The sequence below is a fragment of the Pelmatolapia mariae genome, linkage group LG7, assembly GCF_036321145.2.
Source record: "Pelmatolapia mariae isolate MD_Pm_ZW linkage group LG7, Pm_UMD_F_2, whole genome shotgun sequence".
NCBI classification, from domain to species: domain Eukaryota; kingdom Metazoa; phylum Chordata; class Actinopteri; order Cichliformes; family Cichlidae; genus Pelmatolapia; species Pelmatolapia mariae.
This window is the reverse complement of record NC_086233.1, coordinates 26,749,860-26,777,822: the sequence shown is the minus strand read 5'-3', so window position 1 is coordinate 26,777,822 and position 27,963 is coordinate 26,749,860. Positions and strand designations below refer to the sequence as shown.

At 39.1% G+C, this 27,963-nt stretch overlaps 1 protein-coding gene across 2 annotated transcripts in view; it reads right to left on the bottom strand.

The window, feature by feature from the left end:
• The window catches only part of si:dkey-112m2.1 (transmembrane protein 132C), a 170,963-nt gene extending 147,177 nt beyond the window's left edge, over positions 1-23,786 (bottom strand). For both annotated transcript variants that reach the window (XM_063478693.1, XM_063478694.1), the window contains exons 1-2: positions 23,376-23,786; positions 22,733-22,924 (exon numbers count right to left, since the gene is read on the bottom strand). In XM_063478693.1, the coding sequence (XP_063334763.1) occupies positions 22,733-22,781 (49 nt within the window). In that variant the 5' untranslated portion in view covers positions 22,782-22,924; positions 23,376-23,786. The remainder of the gene's footprint in view (positions 1-22,732; positions 22,925-23,375) is intronic.
• Positions 23,787-27,963: the final 4,177 nt, after the last annotated feature.

Genomic DNA, 27,963 nt, shown 5'->3' with positions numbered 1-27,963 from the left:
ATCTTCTTCAGAGAGATGGCTGGTAGGAAACTTGATGCAATGCAGATTGTGGACTGCTTCTTGCCCGCTCTACAAGCTGAGGCAAGACATCCAAGGTCATGTCGTCACTGAATGAGGAGCAGCTGCATGAATAGTTCTTTGACTTTAGTTTTCAAACAGTTTTCCCTAAGGCCTTGTCACAAACAGTGTGGCTTCTTTGTGCAGCCCCAGGGCTCAGTAAGATGCCTGGATGAAGTTCACTGTCTCTAGTTCTCTGATATAAAAGTACCAACAAAAGGTAGAGAAAGGTTCATACTGTGGGTTGTTGGCTTGCATGAGTGTTATGGTGCTGATGCAGGGTCCCATTTCCATTAGGGATTTAAATACCTTACACGTTGTCTCATTCACTACTGATTTTATCACTTTATTGTTTGCTGACACTTGTTTTTTAAGTATTTGTTCCTTCTTATGATTTTTGCGACAAAACCGTCTTCTTCGTTGAATTTTAGTCACTTTTTAAAATGCAAATCAAATACTCACTGAGATCTAATGGTCTCATTTGTTTGCATTACTTACACCAATGTCCCAATATTAATGTGCCAAATGATATACTTATGTTAAATTACAGCAAATTTTAAAAATTTCTGTTTCAATTTAAGTACAAATGTATGATAATTAACATCGGTTGACATACACAAGCAGTTCCCCAAGTGTATTTTTATCCATCAGACCATCTTTCTGTGTGAACGGGTAGCAGAAATGCAACTTATGTTTGGAAGAAATGTGAAAATATAGGAAAAAAATGTTTTATTTTTCCTATACAGAAGACATTCTTGGTGGCTATCATTTTAGACTGTGATCATATGTAATTGTGTGCATAAATCCAGGCAAAATGCCTGGATGCTTAAATAGCTACTAAGCACATTTGTTTATATTAGTGGACATTTTGATTTGTACTGTATAAATCTTGATGTTTTGATATTTGTATCCATATGCTTCTCATAATGAGCAACCCTTTGCGCAAACACACCCAAACACCCATTGATCATCACTTTTTCTTTTTGTGTGACCTTGTCCGATGATGGACTCATTTCCCATTCAGAACCTGCCGGGGGGGCATTTTAATGTTCCTCCTCTTCCCACATCCCACAACATTCTTCTTCATTACAATTCTGCAACACCACAAACATGACCTGCACCAATAAAGTGTTCCATTAATTCGATCACAGCCCAGAATAGATTCTCAGCAATCTTTGTGCTGAGGCAAGGACTCGACACAATGCAATGCATTGTACCTACATTACCATACAAAAGAAATATAGAATAAGATTCTCTTATTTCACGCAGCCCCTCATCAGACACTTGTGCACACAACACAGCTGCATCAAAGCAAGAAATCAATTTATTTTCTGCTCTGCCTTATTCAGTCACCGCATGCAGTCCCCAAGTTTATGAAGACACACATTATAATTAGTCTACAAAGACTCACTGAATATTCAGTGGTCCAGATACACTGTCTCATTTTATCACAATGTGCATGAAAATAGATGAGTACATAACACAAGTTTGGGACTGATTTTTGATTAGCCAAGCCAAACAACACTGCGGTGCACCAAAATAGATCAGTATACATAATGAAAATTAGACGAAAATACATTAATTTTCCTTTCATACATAGCTTTGAAGGATGACCCATCCAAAAGTATTATATCACTAATAATACATAATAAGCTTGTTTGATGATTACATTATATTTAGTAGTTTAAGCCGCATTAAACTAATTTCTTCGTAAAGTAAAATTAGGCTTGCAAAGCCCTTTGTCCTTTAATAACATCATCAACCCATCATTGTATGCGTTTCCTTTTGTATGAGGAAGAAAAGGGGAAAAACATCCTTTACATTCAACTGAAAATTTGAAGCTCCCTGGCTATGCTGCGCCACAGTAGCATCACAGCCGCACAAAGCTCGACAAGCACTTATGCCCCCTCTCAGTGTCTGCTTGTCAGCGTCATACTACCAACAGAACTGTGTGCCCTTCATTTTTGTCCCTGCTCCCAGTTATGGGAAAGTGCATTGGGATTATGTACAGAATTCTGTGCGCAGTGCAGGAGCTTATACTTCACACCATAAGTCTGATTCCCATTGAGAAGCCTGTAATACCTCACCTGCAGAGCTAGATAAGCCCTCAATCCTCCCTTTTATTTCTACCACTATTATTCTTCAGCGCAATATCAAATCAGGAAAATAAAACTGAAAAAAAAAATCATTATGAAAGAAAAGCTTCAGGCAAATGGAAATACAGTGTCAATTTGTGATGCTAATATTCATGTACACACCTTATCCTGCATGTTTTGGATGCTGGAAGCACTGCAGGGAGTGCGGCAGCTTATTCATCTGTAAATGTTTAACAGTTAAACTTACCTCATACTGCATGATGTTAGTGTTGCATACTGCATCACTAACATCATAATCAGCTAGCCGATCATTCCTCTGACAGCTGGAAAGATAAAGTGTTCCTTTTTTCCCCTATAAAATTGCAGTCGGGGGTGGTGTTGGTGCAGAGGAAGTTTGACAGCACGAAAAACGGGGGCTCGTGATTGATGGCTACCTCTCTAATCTTTTTTTCTCACGATTAGGTCCACTGTATTCTTTAAACAAGCTAACTTAAAACAGTCAGTCGCCCTGTCGATCCATTCACAGGCAATTTCAGCAAAAACAGTTTAAACAAATAGAAACTGTGATGTAATGACTATTGCTCTGAATCCACAAAATAAAGGTTTTTGCCTGTGAATCTGTTAATTTCACAATTAAATCCCATTCATCAAATTTTAATTGAAAACAATCAATTTGAGGATGAGTTAATAGCTTCTAAATAAAAAAGCATTCTGAATTTTCTCAAAAAGAAAAGATCAATAAAGTGACCCACCTACGAAAATGGTATTCTGACTCTACACAGCTGATATGGTCCAAAATACTGACTGTCTACCAGAGTTCTTTGATCTCCTTTCTGACCCACTTAATTAACCAGCCAGACCCATTACAAAACTATGAGAGTGTTTAATATAGCAAAGTGAGCCATAAATTTAAAAGCAGCATGGTGCCATTTCTTAGCTTTGATGAGCAGACAAGACTTTGTAAGCATGCAGTGCTGCGCTGGTAGAAAACCGGCCAGGAAATGTTAGGTCATCACAATCCTGTGATTGTAGTACCCGCCTTAAGTGGGTTCGGGGGGGGGATGGAGCACAAAAACATTTCTAAATGTAAATGCAATCCAGTGAGTTTCCCATGGCATAATTTAATCATATCTACATATGAAAGAGCATCTGTAGGGCCTGTACGGCGTCATGATGGACGCGGCGGTATTTAGTTTTATAGGCTGGAGGAAATCCAACACAAGAATCTCAAGATAAAAGTTTACATCATGTTATCCAAGAACACACTTCAGAAGAGCGAAGAAACAGCAAACGGGTTTTGAAGTGTTTAATGAAAAACCTTCAAGTAATCAAAATGCAGTTTTTCAGTGCCAAGATTCTTCAGAAAAGGTGATGCATATTTTGTTTTTGTCAGGCTGATAACATTTATTGTTTCGTTTTTTTTTTACCTTCTCACATCTTTACTTGTTACTGTTTTTCATGCTTCAGCTCCTTCACTTGGTCCTGTTTTTTATGCTTCACTACCTTTTATTTCACCTTATAGAGGCAACATACCTGTCTCTAGAAGGGTTTGCCACAATGGCATGCAGCATCTGCTTTAGATCATAAGCAATGCTCCGTTGCTTAGCACAGCTTTCTTTAATTTGTACGGCACACAGATGTCGAAGCAACTGTTGTTTGCGCCTTCTTTTGCCAAATAGAGCTAAAGGAAAGAAATCATCTACAAATGAACCTTCATAATGAGCTGCTGGACAAGGTATGCCATTTTCGAAGCAGGCCGCTACTTCCTGCCACAGCCTTGTAACAGTAACCAGGGGGCGGGACATCATAAGCTGTGTGCTAGTGTGGAAAGAGGCTAAAGAACAAACTGTACTCAGTCAGCTTTCTAATTAATCCTTTTTTTCAGTGGTCGCGTTCAACAAGCTTCAGCCATTGTTGCATGACTGTTTTATTCATTGACTGCCTGTCCTTCAACATGACTAAGAAGAGGTCAGAATCATAAACTGTGTAAAAGGCACAAGCTCTTAACAGCATTGCTTCCTCAAACACACCCGACTTTTCACTTCAACTGTCCTCTGAGACAATTCTTAACCTTAACTTTCATTTCCTTTTTAGTTCTTTTTATTTAAGACACCAGAACTACATGAATAAGATCTTAAGATCTTATCGTCCTTTTCCCAGGTAACCTGAGTAACAATCTAAAGATGATCATTGCAGCACGCAATTTATAAGCCTTTATAACTCCAGTCAAAAGTTTGGACACAATATGTGAGTGCGTTTGAAGTTTTGACCGGTACTGTACTCTCTAGAGTTTGCTCAACCTTATAACTGCAGGTTGTAATAAGACACCTTTGAGGGGAGGAGATTCTAAAAATACACCTAATCAATACTGAAAACAATCACTGCAACCACACTTGATGACTTATAACAGTCCTTCCACTTTAAACAACCTCTGCAATGTGATCTATACTGTATGTTTCACTGATATCTTTCTTTTTCACTGATGTCTGTCTTTTCGAACAGATTGTTTAAGCAAACTGACAGACGGTTGTTTAAACAAAGGCTACACATCTGCTGTTGCAGATAACCGTGTAGGACAGGCAGTCACTACATGGAAATCCTGATCCTACACAATACACACCTAGTGTACAACATCTTCCTGCGTACTGTGCTGAGTACTGAACGTAAATGTATTTTAGGATTTCTCAACATTTTCTGGCTCCAGAGGATGCTTCTTTTCCCAAAAACATTCATGACACAAGCAATTAGACAGATGCCAAGTTGTCAGTCGAATCTTGGCTTGGCAAAATGTTGCATTCGAGAAAACACAAAGGTTTCCACAAAGATTATAAAAGGATGATGATACACCTATTTTATATGGAATTATTTAAAGCAAAAGTCAACATCGGTCACTGAATCTCCCTGGAGACCATCAAGCAAAGAAAACCACAGGGGACTAAAACAGGACGAGAAGCTAAAGAAAATTAAAGTGCAGATAGAAATCGCACCTCAGGCCCTCGGTGTTAAGACTTGAGCGGACCATGTCACTCCAGATATTTACCTCATCCGTTACTTTAAATAGAAGTGCCACGTGTCCTTCCACATCTTTGGAAAATGAGGAGTGCGCCCTTACTGTATTTATGGAGATTACACTCACTGACCCAAAGATTCCTGATTACCTGCTAGAAAATGCTGCCACCAAAGAGATCCAAGACTGGTACCAAGAGCCCACATAGGGCTCAGACACTCAGCTTCATACCCACAGTGAAACAAAGGGGATTTCACGTCTCTGAATCCTTCAGCTTTGGATACTTTTCTTCTCCCTCTGTATGGACATTTTAGGAATTGATTTATCTTCTATTACTGAAGCACTGTGCCCAGATCTGGCCCTGGGCATGCTCAGAGCAGCACTGTGTATTACTCTTGTGAAAAATGGGGACAAGACGACTAAATAAGAGGCATCATTAAATCACTGTTACTGCCTCGGATAGGGTGCAGGCACAAGCTAAGCATAGATTAAAGCAATAGAAATGCACATTATGGCCTCTGATCAGATATGTAGGCTAATCTGATCAACCAATTTTCCAAAGCCCTCAAATCTGTTTGTTGACAAATGCTAGCACAGCATCCAGATGAGTCAGAGGCCTCAGAAAGAGATAACTTGGTATATTTTCACTGAAGGCACACAGGAAGGAAATTGCAATATCAATGAAACAAGTTCTGTCTTCTCCACTTTGTCTGTCAATGGAGCCATTGCAGCCATACAGAGCAGGCGGTGGATTGGCTATTCTTCTTTGATTCTGGTGAGAATGCATGTTAGTTGGTCTGGTTACCTTTGGTAATTAAATTCTAAATTGAGTAAATTGGTAAAGGTAATGAATTCATGGAGACGGCCTGGTGGATGCACGATGGACAAAGTGAAAACGTGGGTAAATGGTCTCAGCATGGATTACAGTACTAAAGGAAGATGTACAAGTCTACAGATCCTGTAAGACAAGGACTCACGCTAACCCAGCAAACATCTGTGATAATTTTATAATGTTTATATGATATTTTCCTAATATTACAGTACCAAAGATGACGTATATTAAATAAACAGGTCGAATATTAAGGTTTCAGTGCATTGACAATAACTCTTTATTTATCTCTTCATAGAAGCTAATGCAGTGGTTTAGTATTTACCTGGTGTAAATTATTATTTACTTTTAATTCACAGAGCTAAATGACAGAACTGGCATTATCCTTGTGAATCATGTTAAAGAAGTTGAAGATGTAGTCAGCAGGCAGTCGTCTCTGCTTAGCATTAAGACTGACTTCAGGGTGAACAACCCAGTCTCATGGAAGCTCATGATACTGTCACAAAAAATCAGTGATTTTTAATGAAAGCAACTGTGATTAATGCAAATATTTTATGTACGTACTTTTTATGCCGATAGCAGGGGGGGGTATCGCCATGGCAACCAGAAAAACAAAGTTTTAAAGCCAACTGTTGCATTTGAACCCAAACCATATTTTTTTTTATTTCGGTTTGAATGCCTAACCTTGTACAATTATACACCTAACCAAGTAACATATTTGCAAATAATAACATATTAAAAAGAATAATGTGTCTGACTCAAACATGGTTCTCTGGTGTGGTAGCCATGCTGACTTACATGATTGCTTTTTTTGCTCTTCCTTTTGATCGGTACATATGAAAGGAACTGATGAATGTTGGAGTTCAAAAAAATAAAATAATGCTGGAAAATTTGTGTTGCGGACCAAAAAAATGTTAGAAAATTCCCGTCCAGCAACACAAATAAACAGATTAAAGCTTGTTACTATTAGAGATGGACCGATCCGATATTAAGTATCGGTCCGATACTGACCTAAATTACTGGATCGGATATCGGCGAGAAATTAAAAAATGTAATCCGATCCATTAAATATCAAAAAAGCACCTCACAAAACTTGCGACACGACGTAACTCGGCTTGTAACCGTAGCACGTCAAAGCAGTGTGCTCACGTGATAGAGCGGCTGTGTTTATTTGTAGCCTCGCTAGCAATCCAGCATTTCATCTCCGAGGAAGTTATCCCAGAGAGAAGTAAAGCAAGTGTGTAAGTTCATCTCTGAATGTTTGTAAAGCGTACCTACGTTAAGCTTAACAACCGATATATGGAGCCTCTTCTCTCTCCCTCTCTTGCTGCTACTTCAATCGTGAAACTGCTTAATGATCAGCTGATCGGCTTTTCTGTCGCGAGTCCGTCTCTCTTCTTTGTTTTTGGCCCACTTTGCACCAGAAAGAGGAAACCAGCGGCTGAACAACAGCAGCACGTTTAAGCTTGATAAGCTGTTGTTAGAATTTATTTAATATTACTTTCTACACCAGAATCCTTTTCTACGTAGCTGACGGCTGGTAACTGTGCAGGGGCGGATCTAGCAAAGTTTAGCCAGGGGGGCCGATAGGGCATTAACAGGGAAAAGGGGGCACAAAGACATACTTATCTTTCTTATTCTCATTTAAAATGTCTAGCTTTTAATAAATAATTATCTGAATCTTACACCCAAAGTTTTAATCTGATGTAAAATGTATAGAAGTCCATTACTGTATATAGTAACTGTTAAGTCTAATATACCCTAGTAAGCTATAGTACTTTTTCCTTTGGGAAAGTACCATCTGTGCAGTCTGCAATTCTGTAGAAGAAAGATGTTGAATATATTTAATTATTCTTGAAAAATAATTTATTTCTGTGCATTTTTTTCACACTGCATCAAATTAAAGTTGATTACGTCGATTAAGCATCATGAGGTGGAGGGTGGGGGTGGTTCCCTTTTTTTTTTTTTTGCTGGGAGTTTGCAACCCTATTAGTTAGGTTGCTTAATATTTCTGCTAAGTACTCTTTAAAATACCAGAATAGGGAGGATGGAGTAGGTTTAAGTTTATTAGATTGATCAGTATTGCTGAACTATGAAATATTTTGGGTGCAGTGTATTTTTTACATACAGGTATAACAGAATAGCTTTAGTGTTGTTGTTTATTTAAACTTGAGTATGAACTTATACAAAATGCAGCAAGATATTAAAAAAAAACAGTTTTATTGATTAAAAAACACACTATATCGGATTAATATCGGTATCGGCAGATATCCAAATTTATGATATCGGTATCGGTATCGGACATAAAAAAGTGGTATCGTGCCATCTCTAGTTACTATATCAGGAACTGAGCCCAGGTTGGGGTAGAAGGTTAGCCTGTCTTTGTCTGAAATAGGCAACCTTTAGCACACTAAACTTGTATTCCTGGTGGGTCCTGGTGGTTTAACAACCTCACAGTGATGAAGGCTGTACATATAACCCATGCAACACCAAAGTGGGTTATTTGTTTCAAATAAGGCAGCAAGGGGCTCACTAGTAACTGGCTTCAAGATGTGCCATTTTTCCTGTTTCCAGTCCTGATCCTACCTTAACTAGCTGCTTGCTGGAGCTTCTTATATACAATAGACACACAAGAAACAGAGTAAAAATTAGAGTTATTTACCAAAATGCTGAACTTCATTTAATGTCTTTACCCCTGTTTTTTGGGGGGGTCTTTTAATTATTTTTTCCTTGAAATGTTACAGTTGCAGTCCTAACAGTCTTAAATATTCCAGTGCATTGAGGAAAATCACAAATCTTGCTGTTTAATCTTTCACTTTAATTTGCGCATGTTATTTCATGTGAGGAAAAGAGAAAACATCAATGAAGCGGGAAAAGGCCACAGACGATAAGAGGACTCGGAGTAAGATGTGAAGGTGGAGGTGGTGGGGAAATCTAGTAAGCAGGGAAAGGAGGGATGAGCACAGGATGGATGAGGAGGACGAGAGGAAGAGAATACATGGGGGATAAAATAAATAAGTGCCATATGTGCTTATCAACATTTCTGATTATTGCAAATCAGATTCATTCTTTGGAAGGCTACACCGAAATTGGGAAGCAGACATGTGTATGTCAGCGTTGCTATTACACACACACACACACACACACACACACACACACACACACACCGTTCTGCTCAAAAACAGATTTTTCTCATTTCATGATGGCATCTGCTCCACTGTTGCACAGACTGCAATTTTCTGACCTAATAGGGCCTACCAATTGGCCATCAGCACATTTAATGTTAACAAGAAATTGACCAATAACAGTTTTTAAGGCTGCTCACAATTCTGAGCCCAGGTCTGGCCCGAAGCCCACAAATCGATCAATATCTGTGTCTCATTCTCCTGGCCAATGTATCAGCCAGCCAAGTGAAACACAGATACACATAGATGCAGCTACTGAAATCCAAACCTTGGTACTATATAAAACTGTTTCTGACCTTATACTTTGTTCCCGCACAAAGTAATACTGAAGAACCGTCTTGACACAATTAACTGTGCATAGTTACCACATTAACATATAAAATGCACCGTATCTGTGCTTGAGTTGGCATTGGCTATCAGAAGTTACACGCACTAGTGCACATTTCTGATAATCTGAAGCAAATAGTACCCAATTATTAAGTCTGAAAAGTGCCAGACTATTTAAATCTATTCATCACTATGGTTGAAGTGTTCTGAGCTCCCCTTTGCTTACTGGATCAAACTATTAGCACTTATACAGATATAGGTTTGGGAAGATGGAAGTCCTATTGCTAATACATTTTTTTTATTGGCTAGGGCTCTCAGTAATGTTTACCTCTCTTGAGGCAGTGTTGCTGAAAATTGGTAAGGGAATTGAGTCCCGGTTTGGGAACCACATTCCTAAAGGTGTGGAATAGTTTGCCCTTAGGTTTCAATTCTGTAGTGTCTATCAAGTTGGAAATTAAAATTTACCTCCACTTCCTCTTTCTTTCTTTTTTTGTATTTTGTGTTTTTTGTGCTGAGGCTGAACTTTTCCAGTGGTTATTTTTCTGTCTCTTAACATTTAATGAACTGGGTGGTAAATTAAATAATGAGGATCAACTCTTCACCGCAGACTGACACTCAGGTGAAGCAGCCAATAATGAGCATGAAAACAGGAGGCAGACAGACAAGAAGAAAGGAGACTTCGAAAGATGAACTGCGTTGGGACTTAAGAGGAAAAATGTTTTGACGTTGCCACCCATCCGCACTGTTTCCACACTAATAGAAGTAGAAGAAGAAGAAAAATAACACAGGGAATTGCTTCCTTTTCTGACCTAGGCACGTAATAACCCCTCTTCCTCTACCTCCATATTTGCCGCATTGACACACACAAAAACTGGCAAAAATGACATAACCATCTTCAAGAATACAAGAAAAGAAAAAAAGGTTATTGGCTTTCTCTGACAACTTATTGCACTACTCTTCTGGCAAGTGATGCAGTGTGAGGACATCTCAGTGGGGGGATGAAACCCAGGCGACAGACTTGCAAGAGAGGAAAGCACGTACTGTACCTCCATTGTCTTATGGGACCAAAGCTGGTGAAGTGAGATAAATATGTGATCTCTCGCTGTCAATCTGTCTTGCAGGAGGTGCCAAAAATGCTGTTAAAATTCTTTCAGTGCTCCAAGTGGGTAGGTTCATTCTCATTTCCTTCTGATTTGCTGTGTGTGTGCCGAGTGTTCTGTTAGTTATGCTAATTGTCTCTAGACCTCCCGCAGAGTGTGATCTTTTCCTAGTTGGATGGCTGTGAAGTTGTTTGCCCAAGGAGATGAGGCTGTGTGTGCCTGTGTGTGTGTGTGTGTTTACAGTGCACAGCTACAATGTGTCACAAAATCTTTAATGATTCTGTGCACACGCGTCTGTGTGTGATTATGTGTGTCGAGGTGAATCAGCACAGATCTTCATGCTTTGGTTAGGCATGGTATAATCCCAATCCTCCAAACACTAAGAGTGAAGAGGGGAAACAGGGAAGCATTTCATCATTACGCTGTCATATATCGATTATTCTCCCTTTCATCCTTGCTGTGTTTCATCCTATTAGTAAAGAGAAACCTGTGGGAAAAGAGAGAAATTTTTTCATATCCATTTTTTTCTTCAATGAATTTTCTGTGGAATTCTGGAAAAGGAGACAACAATGCTGCATGAGTGGAGTTAATCACAGAGGAGTAAAATCCCTTTATGACATGTTTTCTGGGGCCTCAATTTTTAGAACTGCCAAAAAAGTTTTTGTTTTTTTTAAATCATGTGACTTTGTTAAAATTAAAACCCCATCAACTTTTCCTTAAATTGTTTTATTCTTGGGGTACATGGGATAAAAAATATGGCCGATTCCGTCCAATATACATCAATGTAAAATGCTGCGCTCAACATTTGCAGCATGCCTGGTTGCCTAGCAATGCGTGTTGTTTACATTTTGATATATGCTATGACATAAGTCAGAGCTATTTTTCCTCCTGATTTCTTTTTCTTTTGCATATTTGTCACACAGATTTCAGATTACTAAGCAAATTTTCATATCGCACAAAGATAACCCGAGTAACACAGGTTTTAAATTAAGATTTCATGTATTTGAGTGAAAATACCTGGCCCTATATCAAAAAGTAATTAAATCATGAGTTAACTGTGATTAACCACAAATTTTGGAAAGCTAAGTTGAATTAAAGTGCCACACCGGGGCCTGATTACTGCCACGCTTGTTGCATTATTACATCTGGTGAAAAACTAACACAGCATTTCATACAAAGAACATCACACCAGCAGTCAAACATGGTGGCGGTAGTGTGATGGCCTGGGATTGCTTTGGTACATAAGGACCTGGACAATTTGCCATGGTTGATGGAACCATGAATTCTGCTCTCCACCAGAAAATCCTGAAGGAGAATGTCACCAGTTTGTGTCCTGAAGCTCAAGTGCACTTGGCTTATGCAGCAGACCAATGATCCAAGACAAAAACAAACAAACAAACAAAAAAACAGAATGGAGGCTTTGCAGTGACTTAATCAAAGTCCAGATTTAAATCAGATTGAAATGCTTTGGCATGAGCTTAAACACGCTGCTCATACTCAAACACCCCCCTCCCCCCATCCCCAATGTGGCTGAATTACAACAATTGTGCAAATTTCTCCACAGCGATGTGAAAGACTCATTGCCAATTACTGCAAAAGCTTGATTGCATTTCTTATTGCCAAGGGTAGCGCAACCAAATATTAGGGTTAGGGGGTAATTACCTTTTCAGACAGGGCCAGGTGGGTTTAAATGGCTTTTTTTCCTTAATGAATGAAATCATCATTTAGAAACTGCATCTTGTATTTGTTTGTGTTATCTTCATCTTTAATGTTAAAACTTATTTGATGATCTAAAACTCATGTGAGGGTGTAAGAGTGAAACCTATAGCAGGGCAGCCAAATTGGAAGGGTTTAGGGCCTGAGGAACAAAGCTGAGAAGGGCATCAGACTGATGGGGTTCAGCAGTGATGAGACTGCAGGTGAAGTATCAAAAATATATGGGACGATCAGTGTGTGGGCTTATTGTTCCATCAGCAAGCTGCAAAGAAGAGCAAAATTCATAACATGCAAAGAACTTAACTGAAATTAAGTGTTAAAAACAATAGGCAGTGTCCACTGCAGCTATCGTCTGTACTTTTCATATTACATTTTCTGATCTTTGATCATTTTTTGTGTTTGTGATGAACTCTGCTGTCGCTCCCCTCCCTATTCCAGCCCACTTGTCAACAAATCAGCATTCGGCCAACGCACAGCACCATTCACACTGAGCATCATATAGGTGGGATTTTGGAGGACTACATGAGAGAAATAGGCAAATGCCTCTGCAAACAGACACAACCGCAGTGGCATAAATTAAACATCTGGCAAAGCAGTGTGCATGGTGGATGAGAGAGCGGCTGCAGAAGTGGAGGCAGACGTGGGCAAGATGGTAAACTTTGACTGTTTTACTATTGCAATAATTAATTCATTAAAATTTGTTTTTTTATTTTGTTCTAGCCAACTGTGAGGTCAAATTTAAAATGTAGGCAATGACCTGTTCAATCTGTTTAACAGCGGGCCCTCGGTTTTTCATTCCTTCTTTATTGTAGCGGAACGAAAACAACACATTATCCAAAATTCATTTTTTAACAGTTCCATAATGATCTTCTACAATAATTAAATTACTTATATGTACTATTAAGTAATGTGTTAGTTCTAATTAGTAGATTCTAAAATATAGTTTACCATTTACTATCTGCAAATAATTAAGCTAAATTATTTATAAAACTTATAAAGCACCTACAATGTAACCTTAAAAATCTGTTTTGTCAAATCCTATTTCTAATTCCAAAAATATATTTTTTAAGAAAACACTTTTTCTGCTATTTTTGCTGTTGTTGCAGGATAGGGTCAGGCAAGACTGAGCAGCAGGTCACAAGAGAACACCACAATTCTCTGTCATTACTGTACAAGTTCTAATGAGAAAATGCAACTAAATGAGCAATTACAGTGGACACAAGTCTGGAAAAACAAGAGTCACCAATATCCCTGTAGCTTTAATTCTCAGCACAGAGAAATGTGATGGAAAGTCACTGTACTGTAAAGTCACCATGCAACAGCAAAGCCAATTCTTGTCAATCACTTAGCATGCACAGCTAATGATATTAGCTAATGCCTTTAGCTAAGTAAAGGAAAAAAAAGTCAATATCAATTTCAATTACAGCATCCTTAGCCTGATGCTGTTATAACTTTCTTTTCTTAAGCAGCAGCTATACTTACTATAAATGTGTCAAAATCTTGCACAGCATGTGCCACATGACAAGAACAACCTAAATATGAAGTTACTAAAACTCCCTAAATGAAAAGTCATTCATTGTCTAATAGATGGTGTCAAAACTGTCAAAGCTGGTTTTCCACAGGTTATAATTTAATCTATGTTCTGATTAATATTTACCTTACAGTCTATGTAACACATATCTTCAATTCAAAACTAAGAAAATATACAAGCATTGCATTAAACCCTGAAGGTTAAAGCAATGCAATTAAATTCATGAAACTCAGGTTTGAACACATTCTTCTTCTTCTTGGTCAGCACGTGTTATTCAGCAATAAAAAGTCAAAGACATGTTAACATCATGCCCAGGTACTCTGTGCAAACGATGACAGCGCCATATATTTTCCTGCAGGCCATCACTGTTAGCACATTATACGACAAAAGAAAGGATGAGAGTAATCCCCGCATGCTCTTCAGACACAGACTCCAGTGATGAAAAGGAGGAAATCATTTTCAGGCAGCACTGCGATGGAGCCGGCAAGTGAGGATAGTTCTACAGAGGAGTGTTATGATGAGGAGGAGGAGGAAAAAAAGTTCAAAAAAGCCAAGGGATTTAGGTTACAGTAGGCATATACTTTGATAGAAATAAGTGAATTATTTGTTAAAGTAGCATGTAAGATGTAAAGAAAACAAGGAAAAACAAGAATTTCGATAAAGAGAACATTGAAGTGTCTATGGTTTTAACTGTCAGGAGATCGCCATCAAAACAGCCTAAATAAGCTATAAAAATAATGTGTGGAAATGTTGGGAAAACGGTAAACAATAATTTGCCTGTAATGCATAGAAACATTGTTTGGTCCACACAATCTTTTAACAGTTAAAGAGTAGTTTTTTATGATTATGTTTCCACATGCACTTTTTTTAGATTTGGGAGCTTTGCTCTAACATTGAAACATGTAACTATGGTTTTGGATAGAACGCTACATACTTTATTATGCAACCATAATACATTTTTTAAACTATCATAAGCAAAGGAGCCATCTATTTTCTTCTAGGCTGGAGCCTTTCTCAGCTGTCTTAGAGCAAAAGGTGGGGTACACCCTGAACAAGTCACCAGCCAGTCACAGGGCTATCATGGAGACACATTCACACCTACGGCCAATTTAGAATCACCAGTTGACCTAACAAGCATTTCTTTGGACCGTGGGCGGAATCCAGAGACCTAAAGAGAGTGCACACAGGCAGAGAAAGAACTTTAAAATCTCACACAGAAAGACACCGGCCAGCAGGTGGATTCAAATCCAGGACCTGGCTTGCTGCCTAAACCAAACCACAAGACTTCAGAATTTGAAGTTTTGACTCTGATGATTATTCAGTCCTGCACTTTGGATGTCCCTGTGAACCCTATGACTTGCATGTGGTACAAAATCTTAGGACCTTCTATTCTGGAAAAATCATTGCAAGTGAATATTCAGTTGTGTTTCTTACAAAATGTCAGCCTATTCTAGAGCATCAGATTCTGCCAATCTGTCATAGTTGCTGCAGGGACATACACAAGGTATTCCTGGATATCTGTACTTTAAGAGTGACTGTTCAATGTGCATCTTTTCCTAAACCTAACCAAGAAGTTTTGGCACCCAAAACTAACCAGTCAGTGAGCGAAGGTAAAGTAAACAGAGCACAAAGTGAATTCAAACTTGTCATTTGTGATATTTTTGAATAATTTTCTTCAAAAAAATATTTGTATATTGTGCCATGGTGCAATGTGACAGGCAGAAAACACAAGGGGAAAAAAACACACAAAAAAACTAAGTTTAAAAACTCAAACGTTTTCCTAGAAACTGGCAGAGGTTAAAACAAAGCTAAAGGAAGTTTAGGACTTGCATTTATCTGAACATCTTGACCCAAAACGTACGTCGATGAAAGCAATGCAGCTTAAGTGTTATAGTATGGTTAATCATTTATATCATAATTTACTACTTTCCCATTAGAGTAGCACTGGTGCACATTTACATGTTTACTTGGTCCCACCCATTCTGCAACACCAGAAAAACAACCCCAATCATACAGCCTAAGTCATAAAAAAATATTTTTCAGCGGCAGGAAGAACAAGAAGTCCTGGAACAGATGGTGTGGCCCCCACAGAGCCCTGATCTCAACATCACTGAGTCTGTCTGGGTTTACATGAGGAGATGGAAGCAACTGAGCGACAGCCTAAATCCACAGACGAACTGTGACAAGTCCTCTACGATGTCGGGAACAGCCTACCTGCTAAGTACCTTAAAAAGATTGTGCACAAGCATACCTTAGCAAAGAGTGGTCATAAACTGATTGTTTTTTTTCCTTTTTACTGCACCGGTTCTGTTTAGAGCTAAAAAAAATAATAATAATAAAAAATAAAAATTCCATCTTTTCATGATAAAAATATGCAACAATACTTCTCATCTTGTGACTAGCGTCCCTGTGCTGTAATCCATATAAAACTTATATCATGACTTATGGCTCCCTCCTGTAGCATTCCTTTCTGCTGCTCTCTGAAGGATTCGTATAAAATTCAATTTGCTTTATTCGAGACGATGGTGCACAGAAGCTTTTTGAAGCATACAAATTTGGATGGTTTGTCTTACAATTTGTTCTCAACATAACTCTACATCTCTTTTCATTTTATGACTTTTGTCTCTGTGTTATGATCCATACAAAATGACATATGGCTCCCTGGTGTAACATTTCCTGCTGCTCCTCATGAGCCTCATGTAACTACAGTGCCACGCAGGATAACCCAAGCTTCATCCATCAACTTACAATGCAACATTTCATTCACTGTACTTTTTCTTTTTTTTACAATGGATTTATCAAATTATTAATAACCATGTTTCTCCTTTGACTTATGGCTTTAGAAACAATGCAGTATGTCTTTTTTCAGTGTGGTAAATGTTGACTTTGCCCCAGGAAAGACCCTCAATAAGACTCGCTCAATATTTTCCTTCCTGGTCAAACCCTTCAGTAAAAAGTACCTACGTTTTTGTTTTATGGTTATCGCCATTATAGCACTTAGAACCCATTAGAGGGAAAACAGGAGAAAACGGAGAAGAAAAGACGAGAGGTTATTTTATATAAGACTTTTCAACAAAGTCAGCTAATTCCACAGGCCTCTGCTGTTTCTTTAAGTAAAATCACTGCCCAGAACCACACATTCCTGCCAACTCCCTCCCAGAATTAATCCAGGAGATGTTAAGAGCCAACAAGTAATATCCCATGAGACTTTACTATCCTGGAGGTAGTTGCCAGTTTAGATTTCACAGCCTTAATGTGTGTGCAGGGTCACTTTGGGCTCTTCCGCTCTCACTTTCTTTCACAGTGGCATGAGATAATCAGTTTTAACTCAGCTTTTGGCCTGTTTCTAAAAACACCCCATAGAATGACTTTAATCCCTGTCAAATACACTTTGGCATCTAAAAGTGGCGAAGACACTGTTTGCTTAAATCAGCTGATGTCAGTACGAGTTTTAATTTGCGATTTCAAAATCGTGAAAAAGTTACAGGAAAAAAGAATATACAGACGTTGACTGAGCAAGTCGGTGCGGGCGCTGTAAAAGAATTACCTCTGACGTGAAGATAAAAATTTATCAGGGTAACAAAAACACATCCGTGAAATTTGACGCAGCAGGCAACAGCAACTGATGCTTGAACGTCACCAAACTCTAATTATGCTATCACAACAACTGTCAATGAAGCTGAACTGACTAAAATTCCTGATGGAATATATTGTGACAACAGCATCGAAACTCACTGAGCTACAGTATGTGGAGATAATCTCTTGCCTCTGGGGGCACATGCAGAGTTTCTTAATGGGGCTTTTGAACTTTACATACTAAGGATCACCTTTCAAACAAACCTTCCACTTTTTATAACCTTTTATAGGAGTACAGAGGTTATGTTTGCCCAAGAACCATTTTTAAGCTTTTATAGGGGTTCCAGCCTGTTGCCAAACTAGAAGGCAAAAAAAGGAACATGAAGTCACCAGCACTTTGTTAGGAACCTGTTTATCAAAGTGGATCTCGTTAACCCCAACTTCTAATTAGCCAATCACATGTCTGCAACTCAAAGCATTTAGCCATGTGAACATTGTCTTGAGGACCTGCTTAAGTTCAAACTCAGCATCAGAATGTGGAAGAAGGTGTGGCATGGTTATTGCCACCAGATGGCCCGGTCTGAATATTTCAGAAACTGATTATTTCCTGGGATTTTCCCCACACAACCATCTCCAGGATTTACAGGATATCATCCAAAAAGATAAAGCTCCAGTTTTTTGGGGCAAAGATGCCTCATTGATGCCAGAGGTCAGAGAAGTCTTCTCTGCCTGTTTGGCTCTCTCCTTTGAGCCAATAGGAAGGATACGGTATCTTAAACAACCAGTCATTACAACCAAAGTTTGCGGAAGAGTACCTCTCAGTGCACAACACGTCAAAACTTGAAGCAGATGGGCTACAGCAGCAGAAAACCACACCAGGTGCCACTTCTATCAGCTAATAACAGGAAACTCAGGCTCGGACTCACCAAATTCGACAATATAAGATGAAAAAATGTTGCCTGGTATAATGAGCATCGATTTCTCCTGCAATATTCAGAGAGTAGTAGTTTGGTGTAAACAGCATGAAAGCAGTTATCCATCGTGCTTTTTATCAATGCTTCAGGTCGGTGGTGGTGTGGGGGATATTTTCTGGGCACAATCTGGATCCCTGAGTACCATTTTTGCTAACCATGTCCTTTATGACCACAGTGTCAACATGTCACAAAGCTCAAGTCATCTCAAATCGGATTCTTGAACACGAAAAATAGTACATGATACTCCAATGGCCTCCAAAGTCACTAGATCTCAACAGAGCACCACTGGGATTTGGTGGAACAGGAGATTGTCATCATGGATGTTAAGCAAACAAATCTGCAGCAACTGTGTGATGCTATCACATCAATATGTGCCAAAATGTCTGAAGGATGTTTCCAGCAACCTTGTTGAATCTATGCCATGAAGAATTAAGGTGGTTCTGAAAGCAAGGGCAAACTGTACCTAACAAAGAGACGAGTGAGTTTAATTTTTATGTACAACAACTTTTTCCAAATAGTTGGGATACTGAGTAAAATATAAATAAAAGCAGATAAAGACATCAAGTGTTGAAAACATTTTTGTGTGTGTTTTATTTGAAAAATATATGATACATACATTTTAAATCTGATGCACTTGTTCCAAAACAGCTCTGTTTGAAAACCGCAGAAACCAATGAACCCAATGCTTCCTGTTGTTACTCGTTATAAATTTTTAGCTTTCTTTGTCAAGTTTTTCATTCCACAATGGATTACATGTTTTCAGTTGATTATATTTATGGTATTTAGCACTCGTCCCCTTGATAAAGTCTTCAAGACCGCCCCTGAAAAGGACAAACATCTATATATCATTCAGCATTAATGGAACCTAAGTTACCCACTAATACACCCCCGTAGCATCATATTATTATTGAACAAGCCAATGATTGCTCTCCTCTTCAGCTCAAAGAACGTGTCATCCACGATTTCCAGAAAGAAATCAGAAAGTGCATCTTAATTAATCTCATAAAAATAAAAAAGGACAGGAAAAGTTAGCGGTATTCCAAGATTGTTTTTGCATATTTTTTTCTTGTACGGTAATAAGGTAACTTGCATTCCCATAGCAACAAACTCAAATTGTTTCTTAAAGACCTCCTGAGACCACTCAGTGATTTCGGAGCCCAGAGATCACGGCCACTCAATATTGGTTTTTAGCCTTGTCCCCTGTGTACAGAGATTTCTACATTTTTTCTCAAATATTTTAATAACATTATCTACTATAGAGCCCCCCCGAATGCTCTATTTACATTGAGAACTGTTGCACTTAAATATGTGAACTATTTCTATGTCATTTTTTAAAATTCTGAACAATTCAGACTGAGCTTCCCTGTATCATCTCAGAGATGCAAGAAACACTTCTATTTTTATTAGCCGGAAGCGCTACCTGTCCCTACCTTAACCAAACATTTCTAATCCTTATGACTAACTTGACTGTTGTGTTTTGACTTTTCTGTTTGTTGCCATGGACAAATAATGCTGAAAGAAAGCATGTGACATTTTCAAAGACGATAATCTTTACAGAATCATATAATTTTAACATTATTGTTTGATGATAGACTGGAATAGACTTGAATAAACTGTGTTTACACTGGCATTACGTACTGTTATATGAGTAAATCAACTCTACTGTTATTGTTTCGACACAATATTGCGTGTGTGTTTGTGTATGTGCTCATGTTTATACATCTTTGTGAGGACCAAAATTTCGACTGTTACAATACTTGAGGGAACCAACAGCCCCTTATGTGGCCCAAATTCCAAGCCTCAGAAGTTCGAAGGCATTTTTGAGGCTCAAAATGTGCAGGGTTAGCGTTAGGTATTCATTTCTGATGGTTAGGGTAAGCGGCTAGGGAAAGCATTATGTCAATTAGATGTCCTCACTAAGATATAAAAGGCAAGTATGTGTGTGTGTGTGTTTAAGTGAGAGCACAAGTGAGCTATTATTAAATTAATGCTGAATGAGTTTTGGTTTTGTAACTTTTCAACTGTCCATTCCAATTTCCCCGTCGACTCTGGCCAGGCCCACACACATACAAAGAGCAGGCAAACTTCAAGTGAGAATCCTCCCACGTTTAGTATAGTGCCCTTTATGCCAGGCACTTAGGTATCTTTTTAGTGCTATGGTGAGTAAGTGATAATAAAAACTGTACATTGTGCAAATAAGGCAATTTAAATGGTAGAGTGCCATATGACGAATTGAAGGAAAAAAAACATCCCTGTAAAGGTAATTTTTCACCCCGATACTTTTTTCTGTTTGACAAAGAGCTCCAATCTGCAAAAAGTGCCAGCACCACATCCTACTGCATGCCAGGCTGTAGATATTTCCAAATGTCCTGATGGCTACTCTGACAGTATGTGAGTGTGTGTAGGTATGCTCTACAGTATGTGCCTGTCAGTGTGCTCGTCTCGCAGAGACAACCTCTGGGTGAAAGCAATCAGGTGGCTGGAGACATAATATCCTCAGAGACTGTGAACAGCAGGAGGTTGACTGACAGGACAGGATCTGTTTTTTCTTCTTCCTTTCCACTTTCACCTGAAGAGGCTGACCAAACTGATGAGAAATGGATCAATCTTTGGATACCTTCATATTTTGGAGTGGCTTTCAGCTTGTGAGGAGAATCACTTCCCTCAAGAAATGTTTTTTTTTTCCCCAAAAACAATTTTCAGTAAAACGAAAAACTTTTTTTTTTCTATTCAGGAATTCACAGATGTGGCATCATCACTAGAAAGGAGTCCATTAGAGCAAATGAGGAAAGCCGTTACATAATCACAGAGATTTGTTAAAGCAAATTCACAGTTTAACCAGCATCACAAAACGCACAGCTCTGGTAGGTTCAGCAAAAAAGCAGCTTTGATACAGTAGATCTGAGAGATATTTACAGCAAGAGTTTAGGTAACATTATGAATATTTATCACTATTTGCACTTCTAAGTTATATTTCTTCTCCTAAAAGAATATAAATGCCTCTGCTCATGTCTTTTGTATTCCAGGAAAGATGTGATTTGCCTTGGATTAAAACTGGAAACAGAAAGATTTGACTCGTTCTGAAGGTGACAAAAAACCAGGAAGGCTCAGTAACATGTTTTAACCTACTGTCTACTTTCAGCTGCTTCCTTCAGGGGTCGCCACAGTAGATTATCTTCCTCCATCTCACTCCATCCCTTGCATCCTCCTCTGTCACATCATCCCTTTGCATGTCCACCTTCAGTGCATTCCTCTCTGTGGTCTTCCTCTTTTCCACCTGCCTTCTTCACTAATATGTCCACTATCCCTCCTCTGCACATGTCCAGACCATCTCACCCTTGCCTACTTTAACTTTGTCTCCAATACTGTAGCCTACTTTAACTTTTACTAAAACCTAGCTATGTCCAACAACTTAAAGTGACTCTTTAAGCATTACATACTATTAAAAGTTAAAAGTAACCTAATTTACCTGAATATAGTCTTTGGATACATTGTGTATTTATGCAAATGAATGCTTTGGATATTGAGGTTAAATTACTAGTGTATTATTTTTAAGTTTGTGTGTTAATGTTAATGAATCCAACTTTAAGCTGTCTGCGTTCAAAAATCTGCACATAAATTTACACATAAATACTCAGAGCAGAGTAAGTGTTTTGTATTTGAGGCTAGAGATGATTTCTACCTATAGCAAAGTATGAGAGGATGTTCAACATACAGCTTCAAATAGCATTTAAACACTCTGGATTAAACTGATTTTCCCTGGATTGGCATTTTAAATCGAATTTCTCCACAAGCCTGTGCAATTTTTAAAGTCACACAAAGCTTCATCTCACAGTAAAATGCATATACTTAAGCATCCTGAGCACAATGGCACACGTTCACAAGTACACATTCACCCTCATATATTATTTTTTCCAAGAGCAGATCAGCTCAAACTTAATGAAAAGATGCATCCCTTCTGCTTTGCTGGGTTGTGTCTGCAGCCTGTTGTTATTCCTGGTGCTCTGCAGTGCCACGCTCACACACTGCATCCTGCTCCAACAACCAAACCCACACACTCTCTAGGCAACTGTCATTGTTCATTCATGTTAATATTACACGTCATTTTGTATTCTGCCACAACAGCTTACAGCTAATTATATGTCTCATAAATTATATATGTCCTGTTGGCTGAAAGGACATCATTTGCATTTCATTAGGGGAATGAAATCACTCAGCAAAGGTTGATGTATTTATAGTGTCTCTTATTTCATGACCATTAACTTTCATTCCCATAAATCTTGTTCAGATGTATGAACACAAGTGCTCACTGTGGTTTGTCATGGGGGTCGTACCTGTGCACAGGAGAAGCGCGGTGAGTCCCAACCACCGGAGCGGCCCCATGTCTCTCCTCGGACTCGTGGTAATTCGGTGGAAGCCGGATGGATAGCTCCCTCAGCAGAAAGCAGCACAACTTTGCACACAATTTATCCCCTCTGAGCAGTTCTCCATTTAAAGCAAAACTGTTGTATTCCGTCCGAAACCACCTGCCACCACAGACAAGAACACAGAGCGTCACCCCAGTGAAACACAGAGCATGTTTGATTCGACAGAGGACAAACAGCAGGGAAGTAAAGTCCGCATTTTTCGTTTTCACTCCCAAAATGGAGAATTTATATTAATCAACTTCTTTTTTCTTTCAGCGTAAGGTTTTTTTTTCACCCACAGGACAAAACAGGTGCTTTGGGACGTGTGAAAACAAACCGTCTGTCACAAATCACACCCAGCACCCAAAGGATGCTCAATATTTGGCAGATCTCTGCTGAATTTGTGCCATAATTTTAACAGCTTAGAGTCTCACTATCTTTCTAGAAAATAAACATTTTTTTTTCAACAACTGTCGAGTGGGAGGCAGCGAATAAAGCAACGCAAACGTCATTCAAAGGAAATAAGAACAAGTGTGTGAAAGTGATGCGGTGTTTCTCTTTGGCTTCTTACCATTTCTCTTATTGCACAAGATCCAGGCGCCGCGGTCTCATCCAATGTTGGCATGTGGTTTGAAATTAGAGCGGCTTTTCCTTATCAGGCTGCAGTTTGTATATATATAAATGTTTTCCCTAAATCAACGAGGTCAGCAAAAAAACAATCCTCGAAAAAAAAATCCAAACACTTTGTAAGACATTCTGTTTTCTTCTTGTTGTATTTCACATAGTGGTGGATTTACAACGGTCCAGATCGCCTTTGTAGTTCACGCAGAGGACTAAGTGTCGTACAGGACTTGTGTTGTTTCACAAATAGTCCTGCAACTTTCCGCACGACGAAGACGCGTGCACAGAGGAGAGCGAGCGCGGGAGAAAGGCGGTGGTGAAGCGGATCCTGTTGCCGCTCTGTAGCCTGTAGTTGTGGACCGGAGAGTGTTGGTGCAGAAACTGAGGGGGTGGAGGTGGAGGGAGGTGGAATGGGACGCGCACTCCTGGCTGAATTGGCAAATTAGAGGGTTTGCGGGCGTCACGTCAGCAAGTATAATGCCATTAGTTTTTTTTTAAAGCTCAGATCACGAGATGACTGCGCTTTCTGTCCCACATCGTTGGAAATAAAGATAATAGTAATCATAATAAATAAAGTTGGCACATTAGAAAGGAGCTTGGCACCTCACGATGCAGGGTAATTACGCTGTTGGTTCGGGGGCGAAAATGAACATATACACGTGACTCATGGCGGAATAGACACTAATTACAGTTGTCCCAGTGGGGGATGCAGATAAGAATTATTTAACACTGTTTGGAATAAACCGATTTATACATGAAAAGCTCAATGTCATGTGCACTGCCTTGCAGGAAAAGAAATCTGAGGCACAGATTTAGATTTAAAGTATTTTATTAAAAATAAAAAATCAGGTTCAGCTGGTTAATTATGGCAAAACAGACCGCATCATTTTACATTTCTCCGCTCATGCCTGTCAAGTTGGCTGGACAGCGAACGTACACTTGGCGAAGAGAGAGTGGAGCACTGCAACCTGTTGTGCCACAGGTCGTTCATGAGAACCAACAGTGCCCTCTATGGGACACCTCTGACTGCAAGCAGCTGCCCTGGCTCAGCTTCATGACTCAGACCTTGAGAGTGCTGCATAATTATGAGTGTTTCTTAGATCAGCTGCAGGCTGAACATGATGGCCAACCTAACATGGCACAACGACACCATAAATACTACTGTTATCAGAGCTTGAGCTCTGGGTTAAAGAAATCAGTGACATTTAGAAGGTGGTGCATTTAAACGTGTTTTTCTATTCTGCCTTTTTCTGTGGATAGAGCCGATCAATAAAGAAAAATAATGTTTATCCCCAAATCTCGCCACAGTACTCTCGTTAGTATGTAAAAAGGTTAGCTAGTGAAGATTTTAAAGTCAGCGTTCCCTGCTGGGTGAAAGTCCAATGGCCAAGCTGTCAGTGTTCACATTGACTATTTTTTAAGAGAAAAGTGAACAGGGCATTATGGGGCACACAAACCAGAGTCACGTTGAAAAGTATCAAAAGGGTGACCCTGCAGCTCCAGCCTCTTCACATCAGTGCCAAACACCGATTACAGACCATCAGCAGAGCAATGGAGGGACCCTGTGGGTTTGAAGGAGAAAAGTTCCCTCCTTTATCCCCTTTCCTGCTTCTTGCTCCCTGCTCCTATAGCACCATTCAAGTAGAATAAGATATCAAAAGAGAAACAAATTATGCATTTTCCCCGCAAAGCACAGCGCCAGAGGAGATCTTCCCATAACACACATCTGATTCGAGGTTAACATAAAAGATGAACGGCACATTTTATTGTTGCTGGTTTCTTATGCTGACTTCCACGATGATGTACGGCTTCAGCTGCTTTCAGGATCTTGAAAGTGTCACATCTTCACTCAAGCGGCAAATCCAAACATATAATTATCATTTCCTGCACTCTATTTACAGAAGCCACTATGTGTCCTGTAATATGTTATTACTCTAAAAAGAAAAAAAAAGGATGCCTGAATGATGCTAAATTAATGCTTTACAGATCGCTAAGTGGCGGAAGGTGTTTGCCAATATTCATGTTAGAACCGCAGCAATCAAAACAATGTCACCAGCTAAAAAGAAGTATCCTTGAATTGTTTCTTACATAAGCCTCTCTGTCTAGCTTCCTTCCTCTTTGCTTATGCTTCTCTTCACAAAGCTTTGCTCTCTCTTGTTCACTTTACGGTCGCAGACATATTCTGAAACATCGTGGCTATGACCTAAACTAATCATTTATGGCTGCTTGTGAGAAGTTTATTGCACTTGCATTGGAAGTTCACCTGATGAGAACATATCACATGTTAAATGTCTGGTTTGAGCAACTGTGCGACTCACACGCATCAGAAATATTATTTAAATATCAAAGGTGTTCATGAATTGGATTTTTGCATATAGCTGCATTAAGAAGAATTGAACTACTGTGGATTTTACAGAACTCAAGTCAACGGTTTCACCTAACAGTTTGCACAGTGAGTGTTTAATAAAGAAATTATTAAAGAGGCAAAAATACACTTAAAACAGATTATCTGATGCCAGTGTAAGGCAAGAGAAGAGTTTGGGCATGATCCTGCTCAGACGCACAGCCTCCAGGAGAAAGCTTGACTGCTGTTTTCCTCCTGGTGAGCATGAGTCCCATGAGATGACACTTGTTTGCTCTGAGCGTCTCCTGATTTTGTTCTGGGACTGGTTGCTACAGCTGCATGCTTCAAGGCATCGGCTCAGCTTGCAAAATGGTGAGAGGTTCACTGAATGGGTTGACTTTCTTAGCATTTCTCTCTCTTTTTTCCCTTTCTTCTAAGGAGCAGCAAAAATTGTGATGTTTGTCTCATGCAACAGGCATGACCAGAAGGACGAACTCTAAGCATTCAGTTCAACTCAGTTTTATTTATATACTTCACACTTTACCTTTTATACTTCACCTCGAGGCAATAACAGTTCCTTCACTGTGCTTTATGTTGCAAGGTGAAGACCCTGCAATATCTGAGACAAACAGATGATTGCCTTATGAGCAAGTAGGTGGCAATAGTGGAAAGGAAGAATTCCCTTTAAACAGGAAGAGATCACTGCCATCTACTGTGGCTGGTGGGGGTGGGAGGGTGCAGCTGAAAGAGATGAGAAAAAAAGAAGATCATTGGGAGACCAGGATAAAACATAAACTATGGGACAAAGTAGAAAAAGAGATGAGTGGAGAAGAACTACTCAGTTCATTGTGGGATTGCTCCAGCAATCTGACCCTATAGTAGAAAATAGTATATAGTACCAAAGGATGGTTCAGGGAAATCCAATCCACCCCTACACACTGTGGATACCCATTAACCATTGAGCAGTACAGTGCCTTTCAGCAGTGGAACTATGCATTTAAATTATCATCAAGACAAGAGTGACACGACGAACGATCTCTGTGGATCTGAGACAAAAAAGATCTATCTGTCACTAGCAACTGTAGTTATCGAGGCACAACTATTTTACTCATATCTTAGTTTTTTTAAGTGTATATTTTGTTAACTGTGTATTTGTGATTAGTTGTGCCTTTCAGTTATCTTGCATTTTTCTTGAAGTTGCTTACAACATACAGACAAAAGTACTGGGCCACCTGCACACTGGAGCTGTTCTGCCATGAAAAACCAGGTTATGAGGCTCCTGGTGCTCAGTTTTTCTGCTGATGTTAATGCCAGAGGTAGTTTACAGCTCTGCAGTTATTGTGTGTGTGAGGGGGGGCATTGCTATGCACCTCAGTGCTTGGCAACCCTGCTCTGTAATTTTCATTTTGGTCGTCCACTTGGTGGCTGAGTTCCTGTGGTTATTAAAATTAAGAGGCATGGCTCAACACTTTTGTCCAGACTTATATGTATGATCTCTGTATGATTGCCATGCTCCCTTATCCACTAAGTTCAGGAACTTTTTATGTCCTGTCAGCAGTACGCATTTGTGTAGGTTTTAATGGAACATTGGCATGGATGCATAAAACTGGCATCCAGAGGGGCTCCTCGTGGATATTTCAAGCATCATATCCTTCAGTTACTGCATTATGGCTCATTTTTATGCACCAATTTGTGCCTAAAATTGGTGCATAAAAATTTTATACAATTTGTGCATCAAATTTTTATGCGATTTGTGCATAAAATATATGGAGGTAATCTCAGTAAGACTTCTCTATCACATATTGATATGCACAAATTTATGCAATTTCTGCATATCAGTATATTATGGAAATGTGTCATTCATGGAACACACAAATACAGGCAGAAGGTGGCAATTCACACTGTAATGGAATATCATATAAGTCAACAGTAAGCATTCTGTAATTCTTACTTTTCTCAAGTAATAATATCCATATAATGTCCTAATATAACAACCTCCTTTTCTCTTCAGGCTCCTCCATGCTTATCAACCTGACTGCATGCACACTGCATCAGAGGAGAAGAGCATTTGCGTCTGGCGGGATAATTACCTTTGCAAAAGAGTGAGTCATTGTATGAGTTCATAATTCATATTAATATAGATTTTTTTTTCTTGCCTAAAAAAGACCCAGTTATGAAGGAAAAACGAAACACT